The sequence below is a fragment of the Choloepus didactylus genome, chromosome 19 (genome assembly GCF_015220235.1).
Source record: "Choloepus didactylus isolate mChoDid1 chromosome 19, mChoDid1.pri, whole genome shotgun sequence".
In the NCBI taxonomy this organism is placed as follows: Eukaryota; Metazoa; Chordata; class Mammalia; order Pilosa; family Megalonychidae; genus Choloepus; species Choloepus didactylus.
In genome coordinates, this window is record NC_051325.1 from 7,810,200 (window position 1) to 7,819,256 (window position 9,057).

General features: G+C 41.0%; 1 protein-coding gene across 1 annotated transcript; it reads right to left on the reverse strand.

Annotated features, from left to right (window-relative positions):
- Nucleotides 1-2,575: 2,575 nt before the first annotated feature.
- LOC119516044 (F-box/LRR-repeat protein 12-like) lies at nucleotides 2,576-4,142 on the reverse strand. The gene is made up of 3 exons (XM_037812235.1): nucleotides 3,916-4,142; nucleotides 3,568-3,640; nucleotides 2,576-3,343 (listed from the first exon to the last, which is right to left on the reverse strand). The coding sequence occupies exons 1-3, from the start codon at nucleotides 4,140-4,142 to the stop codon at nucleotides 2,576-2,578; spliced, it is 1,068 nt and encodes a 355-aa protein (XP_037668163.1).
- Between the last annotated feature and the right edge of the window lie 4,915 nt (nucleotides 4,143-9,057).

Sequence of the window (9,057 nt, forward strand, 5' to 3'; positions counted from 1 at the left end):
TGGGCTGGCAAGGGTAGTAGGTTAGTAGGTTTCAGGGCCTGAAGGCCATCATAGGTCCAATGTGCATCTTCTAAGGCTAACGGGAAATCACTGAAAATTCTAAATCAAAAAAGTGATATGACTAGATTTTGAATAGACTTCATTGTGATGAGATTTTCCATGGGGGAGTGGAAGAGGTTTGTGCCATTCATTGTTCCAAGGTTTCCTTACTGAATCACTGGGGACAGGTGAGGGCACTCACTGAGGTTTGCATTATTAAAGAAGAACAAAGTTGATGAGCACTTATTTTCTCACCTCATCCAGATGGAGGAAGACTGCATTTACTTTACAGACTCAAGCAGTTTTCAAACTGATAATCAAAGGGATTATCATCCTTTGTGTTATACAGTGGAGTGTACTTCCTATTCTAGATATCCCAATCTGTACCTGGAGACAGCCCCTCGTCCTCATTCTGTTCCTTTGATCCAGGCATCCCATCACTTAACCACCTCCTAATCCTGCTAGGAGCCTAGACATTAAATGCTAGGGCTGCACCCTGGTAGTTTCTGTCCCTGTTGTAAATCTCCCCCAGGGTTTTACACATCCCCACCCCCCATCCTGTGTGGTGCATCAGAATTCCCTGAGGTGAAACACACTTCCCTTCAGCCAGGACACTGGCCACGGGAAAATTTCCTCTTTTGGATAGTCACACTCAAGGGGCTTTGAGAGGGCTGCATGCTCATCGTTATGCCCAATGACCCCATAAACACTCATTTTAAGTAAGAACAGTGTAGTGTGCATCTTCTGTCAACATAGCTTCAAGAAAAACCTTGGTGCACCCCCATACATATATGGCCTGATATAGCCCATACTCCATTCACAACCCCTATCCCCTTAATGCTTCACTTATGAGCCCTATCTGGGGGATAGGGGACCGCTAAGGTTAAGATGAAGCCCATTTTTTCCCACAGGAGAATATCTGAGTCCAGCCCTCTTCTGTCCTATGACCTCCTGAGATGTGTGACCCAGGAGCCTCAGAGGAGCTCAGTTCCACTCTGGGTATGAAAAGGGCCAGAGTTTTCACTCCAAGAGCACAAACGGGGAACAGTGTCCCATTTGCTGGTATTGTTTTGGAGGCTTGGTGCTGAGTGTGAAGAGCTGGAATCAGTCTTCTGGTACCTGGTGGCCCCTTTTCTCTCTTCATACCCTGTCTCTGCAGCATGGGCTGCCTGTGGAGCAGCAGGACCCCTTGCCCAGATCTTAGGCTCTGTAACTATTTGCCTTCTAACCAGAGCCTCCCCTTGCTGTTCCACAAGACTTGAAAATGGAGCCTCAATAGCTTTGAAGTGGAAGACTGGAAGTCAGTGGGGCACTGGGCTCCAGTCAGAAGGGACAGCAGGTACTTGGTAATTCTGTAGGATTAGAGGTGTTCAGGGAATTTTGGTGACATCAAAGCTGTAGATTCACCATCCCCAAGGCGACCTTATCATATTTTTTTCTCTTTATCTCCGCTATATCGTTTTCTTTCTCAACTTTAATTTTGAGGTAATTGTTGATTTGCATCTCATCAACTTTGATGCTAAATGTCATGGACAAACACTAGGGTGTATAGGGACCTAGAGAATGCAGGAGTGAATTCTTAGGTGAAGGTAAGACTCTGTAGATGAGAATTTCTGAGGAGGACATGATAAAGAAGTGGACAAAGTATGTGAGAATGTTTAGCTATGTGTCAAAAATGGGAGTATGAGGAAAGCATGAGGGAAAATCAATAGATAACAGGGGGATGTCAGAGTATTGGTTTAACCAAGAGCTATGTCAAGAAAAAAGGGGCATAGAGGATCCACAGAGATCTTGGGACAAAAAGCAGTTGAGACTAGGAACAAAAGTATGGGAGATGAGAAGGCAGATCATCTCCATGATATTCTTCACTGTCATCTTCCTCACCATTTTCATCATCTTCATCATGTGGTAAAATGCTCATTCCCACAATGTGAGAATATTGAATTGGCTCCTCCTGGAGGAGCAAATGGCTCAGGTGTCAAGGGAACATGCTAATGGGCCAAGCCCACCTGACTCCTGCCAGACTCCCCCGTACTCTGGGTGATATACAAGTGGAGAGAGGGCTCTTCTCACGTGGTTGTTGAGACATAGAAATGTCTTAGTGAGTGTAAGGTGCTCACCCATGGAACACTATAAATCATCACTGTTATTTTCATCAGGGGCAATAAAGGCAGATTGCAACCACCCTCCACTGTTTCCTAACTCCTGGTCTTCATATCTGCTGTATTCCATGTGCATCTCTCCCTCCAAGTCTGTCCTATTCTCTTGTCTTGGTTTATCTCCTATATCGTTATAACCCAATAAATAACAATAAACTGTGAAGATAAAGGAAGCAATATAAAGCAAAATCATCTTATGTTGTACTGAAAATAGGCTAAGCATTCCATGATACTGTTTATTGGGTGCAATTAAGAATGCAGCAGGCAAACACAGCAGTGAGGAAGACAACAATGCCCTAGCAGCACACCAGACACAGATCTCCCAGGCTAGGAATCACTGGAGAACGTGGAAATGAGAATGCTTCTCACATAGATCATCATTTCCCAGAGATGAGCCATGGCCTACTCATACCCCTGGTCTGGGGTGTAGATTCTAGGAGTTTGAAGGTATGGAGTCTGGGCATCTTAAGGCCAACAGACAGGATGTGAGTAGTAGAGAGGAAGTCTTTTCTGGTGAAAGGACCATTTAGTTCCAAGTACTGCAGTGAATCCATCCTTTCTAGTTGAGACAATCCTTTGGTTGTGAGTCCCTTCACACTGATAATGAGCTTTTGTAGCTTCTGAAGATGCTGGCCCACTGCTTGCAGGAGCCCATCTGCTGAGAAGGAGCAGTTCACTACTTTTAGGTTGTAGAGGCCATTAACTTCAGTGAGAGCCACCATGAGCCCCTCGTCAGAGACTAGAGGAAGGCCCACCAGCTCCAGGGAACACAGTGCCTTCAGCCTGGACAAGGCCTTTAACTGCCTGTCATTGAATGCAGGGACACAATCCAGGACAAGGTGCTGCAAAAATGGCAGTGGGGAGAAGTCACTTTCCTCGAGAAGCCATGTCCTGGAAATCTCACAGCTGTGCAGTTCCAGACTCCTCAGGGACTGGGGCAGTTTAGTGATGGGAAGTGTCCTCAGGAATGCAATGTGTACTTCCAGTCTGGTCAGGTGAGGACACCTCCTCCCAACTTCCTTAATCAAAACTGGAGTGTATTTAACACCGTTCAGGCCAGAGATCAGATAGCCGCCCAAACTCAATGACTGGAGTCCTGATCCCAAGTATCTCTGGAAGAGATGCCTTGCAACAGGGGCTTTTACCTGCAGTAAACAAACATAGTAGGTGGTAAAGGGCCAACATCACCCTTTTGCTGAATTCAGGGAGTAGACAAAATGACATCTAAGATCCAGAGGCAATCTGAAATCTCTCAAGGATATATCAGATATACACCTCCCAGAAGCCTAGTGTGGGCTCAGCGTGAGAACTTCCATCCCAGGTTTACCAGAGACCCTCAAGAATATTCACAATTAGAGTCCAAACATACCATCATCGATGTCAGGTCCACATGTCTCCATAGTGAAAAGTCCTCCACGAGCATCTTCCAAAGCTTACAAACTCTGTAGGGAGAAGAAATTTGCATTCATCTACAAAACTGCCTAGAACTCAAAGTTTCACCTCTGACTCCTTCTTTATTGCTACAAAGCCAGTGAAGCATTTGGGTTCATGCTTCAACTGTGCACTAAGCTCTTAAAACAATGCTTTCCCTTTGAGTCACTTGGACTAGACCCCATGTCCTATTTCCTTTCAATTACTTGCCTCTGCCCTGAGCTTTGCAGTACTTGCTCTTTTCAGAATAGCATGACAACCTCTTCCCTCGGACATTGGTAGATACCTGGAAATTCGAATCCTCTCTGGAATGCACAGGAAGGAGAATATCCTCAGCATCACATAGGCAGGCAGTGCTACGATGGTTACCAAGCTCTCCTCTGCATCCGTTGGGTACATGGCTTGTGATGAAGAATTCAGATCCTCAGCCTTGTAGGTGTGTTGAGGAGTCTGAGAACTGGAGAGTGGTTTGGGTGGCTTGGGGGCTGATAGCTGGTCTGGACACTGATTCATCCTCTGAGGTGCTTTCAGTCAGGTCTAAAAGAGTAGTCCCAGGTTAATGCAAGGATCTGCTAACTGTGGAAAGGTAGGCACTATCCAGGATTGTTCTCAATGCCAAAGGACAATCAGTAAATACAATTTTCTTATTGAATAATCCAGAACATAGAGCATCCAGGGAGACTGGAGGAAGATCTAGAGAAACTAACCAGGAGTAGGTCATGGGATTGTTTGGTTCTGACTTGAAGACAAATTCAGAACTAAATGGAAGATTAGTTTTTGATTTGAAGAAGAAGAACATTGCTTAAAAACTATCAAACAATTTTAGGAAAGAGTGGATTAAAAATGAATTTAAATTACTTAAATAGAATTTCAAAACAGAGTTTCAGGAGTGGAAATAAGAAGTTTTAAGGTAAAAAAAAGGGAAGTAAAAATGATGTGGTAGAAATCCAAAACATCATAGAAAACAAAATAAAATAATCTCAGAAAAGAGACCACATTGGAAGGAAGGAAAACAGATACTCCTAAAAGGGCACTCACATATGTGGAAGATGGGCTTTAAAATGAACAATAGGAAAAAGGATTAACTAAAACCTCTTTAAAGGATTAGAGAGAAAGTGAAAGCTATGGAAGTCAGACCTAAAACCCATAAAATCCATGATACTTGTAAAAATGAGAAAGGAAATGATATGAAAAAAATAATTTTGTGATTTGATTCAGTAAAGAACTATGAAAAGAAAAAAGTATTATAGAGTTTAAGCAAGTTCAGTAAGTATGAAAAAACACATATACAACAATTAAAATTATCAAAATCCCTGCAAAGAGTGTGCTATTCAGAGATTTATCTTAAGGCCTGGACAATAACTAAAGCAAAATATGCAAAGATATTTATGCAAAAAATATAGTATTGGAGAAACCTTCAGGGAAAGCAATTGTGACCCTTCATTTTCTATCCAAGTAAATTATTCCTAAAATATCACAGCCAGAGATGGATTTAGAGTATATATTTGTATAAGTATAACCCAGAAGTGAAATACCCATAGTTTAATTAATTATTTAATCAATAATTTAATAAATCCAATAATTTAATTATTTAATAATTTAATATACACAATAATTTAATTTACATAGAGTCTGTACCAGAAATAGAAAAGGACACATATTTTGATAAGGAAGTTAAATAAAACCTATTTCATCAAAGACTCTATGTGTAGTCAATAGAAACTATCTCAGGAAGTGGAGATTAAATGTATTAAAAACAACATAGGTATACAAATAATCTTTAGGAAAATGTGAAAACCTATTCAATGCTTCAAAATTATTTATCCATTCATTCACTGAGGCAAAAAAATACTTTGACCAACCGCTCACCAAAGCAGGAGCAGAGACTCAGCCTTGGTGGCTTCAGGATGAATGGTGCCCGGTTTAGGTTCTCCCTCCAGATTTTAAAGCAGGGCATTCCCTGCCATGCAGAGGCAGGCCGGAGGTTGTCTGGGCTTTTGAAGTCTATTTGGATACAGATGCTTAGTTCTGGGGGTACACCAAAAGCATGTCCTCTAACAGATATATCAATAAAAATAACTGATATCGATATACTTCCACCAACCCTTTGCCTCCCTTTTAATTCTGAACTGCAGGAAGGAAAAGTGATGTTATTAAGTGGATCCTCTCAAATTCCTACAGCAATGATAGGCTAGGAGCTAGTCCGTGTGATATGGAGATAGCAGTTAACACAGCCAAAATATTCAGGCCTTCTCGCTTCTTAAATTTTAGCAATACATTAATAGGAAATCAAAGACTTACCATGGAAGAAGAGGAAAGAGCTTTACAGATGAAGGAATTATAAAGCAAAAACAAATGTATGTGCAGATTGGATCAACCTCTCATTTGAGAAACCTTGGCCCAAATTTAAAAATATATACATTATGAAAAATAGTAACATGAGTATATTATATAAAACTTCCAATGGTGCAGAGTTGTAATAATACTCACAGGAAAAACATTTTCCTTAAATATTTTATATTAACTTTTATAAAGTATTAAAATAATTAAAGGAAATGATATAAACAACTATCCAAAGAAATTAAAATTAATGCAATGAGAAAATTACTTGGGAAACCCATAGAAGAGAACTAAGAGAGAGAAATAGAAATTAAACTGTTTATAAGCCAATGAAAATACAGAAGAATTTTGTAAGGTTCAGATTTATGTGCCAAATAGAACTTAGTGAGATGAAGGAAACGTTCTATATTTGTCTCATCTAATACAGTAGCCACAAGCCATATGTGGATATAGAGCACTTGAATTTTTAGCTTTACTTAATTTTCTTTAATTTAAATTTAATAGCTACATGTGGCTAGTAGTTACTTTATTGGACAGCACAAATGAAGAATCTTGGAGGAGGCAGTAATATAATGAAATAGATTAAAAAAATAATGAAATAGATTCAAGCCAAAAGAGACACAAATAGTAAGAAATAGGAAATGAGAAGTGTGAAGTAAAATTAACCCAAAAGAATTTACAGATCATAAGATGTTGCCTTGATGTACAATGTCTAAAGAAAGACAGGATTTATAAAATTTTAAAAGAATGAGGTTGGTTCCTACCTTATTGTTTGGAGAACTCACCAGAACACCAGATCTGTAGAAGACAGTGAGGCCAACTGTATTCTGAGGCAGGCTCCAGAAGAAAGCAGCACTTTGTTTCCTCCAAAGCCCTGTACTCACCAGGTTCTTCTCAGGGCAAATGTAGCCTCTATTTTGTCTTCTTTTTATATAGGGAAAAACCATTAAACCAGTAATAAAAGACTGTTAATAAACCAATCATTCCTGGGGCCACACCCAGTTCCAGAGATACAGGGCTACATTCTCTGGAGGGACACACCCTGTTCACTTTTATTAGCTCTTCCAGACAAATATCCAATTACAAGCCTAATACCAAGTTGGAGAGCAAAGAGATAAGACTATGTGAAGGTCCCTTAGGAAGATGTATTTATTCCTTTGTTAGTACTTTTAAATGTAGTTTTTTCCAAGAAACCATCTAAATCCTGGAGCCACTGCAGGGATCCTGACACATTGGGATTCTACTTATGTGAAGCTGGAATTCCTTAAAGGATCTCTGGACTTAAAGTGAATCAAAGAGGAATAAATATGAAAATATGCAATACATGTAATAAAGTGACAGAAATAAAATATGGTAATGTGATGGAGGATGGAGGAAGGGAATGGTAGGACACAGATCACATAGTGCTCTCTAGAACATATTAAAGATGTGGGTAATGGAAAGCTGTTACCGGACCAGGGTGGTGGATTCTTTGTCCGGTTCACTCAAATGAGCAATTCCTGAGACATGAGGGTTTCAAAGAGAGAAAGAGTTTTATTGCTAGGCATGAAGCAGGAGAGCAGGTGGCCTATTGTCCCCAAATCTGTTTCTCTGAACTGCAATAATTATGATACTTTATAGTATCAAAAGATGGGCAAGTTGTAGGATAATGAGCACAATGGCCCCAGATGATGTAATCAGATGTGATCTAATTATTGAGCATGCACAGGTTGATTCTGTACTTAATCACAGAATGTAGTTCACAAAATGGCAGCCTTAATTTGAAGATGGGTGTGACTTTTAGTATTATAGTGAGTTAAAGGTCACTTATTGGTTAAAATCTAAGCTACTGAGCATGTGAGATGGGTCCATTTTGGTTTGATGCAGCTTCAGTTATCAAGATAACTTTGGAGTTGGGGTGGGTTAGTTCTGGGCTGACCCAAGACCCTTCATTAATAGACATTAGGGGCTGTCTTTAGTGATCATAAATCTCTAAAGTCAAAAAACTGGAAAAATGGGTACAAGTGAAGGTTAGTCACAAAGTTTTACGATCACAAGAGCACAAGATAAAGGCTATCCAATCATTATCAGAGATCAAAGTTCAGAGATTTCAGGTATTTCCCTCTGTCTACTCTAATATACCAGAAAGTAAAAAGGAATATCTATATTTTCCATGCCTTTAAAGCCCCTAAATGGAGTTTAGAGCTTACAAATAAAATCCAGGCAAGAGTTTTGAATGCTGTTAGTACAGGAGAGAAATGGAAAAAAAAAAAAAAAAATCGATTAAAGAAATGTGTGAGATTTCCAAGACAGCACACAGAAAAAGAGAAGAGGGGTCAGGATTTATTTCCAAGATGTTTTAGTAGTGCTGCTTGAGGAATTCTTTGCCGGGGACACTGTGGCAGAGTTAATAGGGTAGTTTGAAGACATTCAGGGGCCCTGGCTCATTCACACCTACAAGCAGGACCTGGAAAGTTTTGGGGGATGGCATGTACGATGACTGGGACCTCCACAGGACGCAGTGGCCTTGATGCTCTCTCTTGGTCGCTGGGAAAGCCTGTGCCAGTCAACACCTGCAGAGCGAGACGTGGAAATATTTTCGGGAGACGCTTCAGCACCACGCAGCGTGGCCGGCAGCCTCAGGACCACCGACCTCTCCCGCGCGTTCCCCGGCGGTTGCGCCTGCAGCCGTGTGGCGCTGGTGTGGGGCTGCCTGGCTGCGCGGACCAGAGCCGCCTGCTCCTGTGCGCCCGCGACCGGGAGTGGTGGTTGTGCTCCAGTCAGTCTTCTTCGTGGGGCTCGGTTGTTGAACCACGAGGATTCGCTCTTTCAGATGTACAGTTCTGTTCTGGTAACATATTTTCAACCTAACAGTAATCATTTTAGCCACTTTCAACTACAGAATTCAGTGGTGTTAAACACATTCACAGTGACGTGCTCCCATCACACCGTGCGTTATCAAAACGTTACGTCACCCAGAATATCAAAACTTTGTACCAATTAAGCATTAATTCCTCATTCCCCACCCTCACCATTCCCCCGGGTAATCAATATCCTAATTTCTCACCCTATGAATTTACCTGTTCTATTTTTTTTTTTCATATAGGTG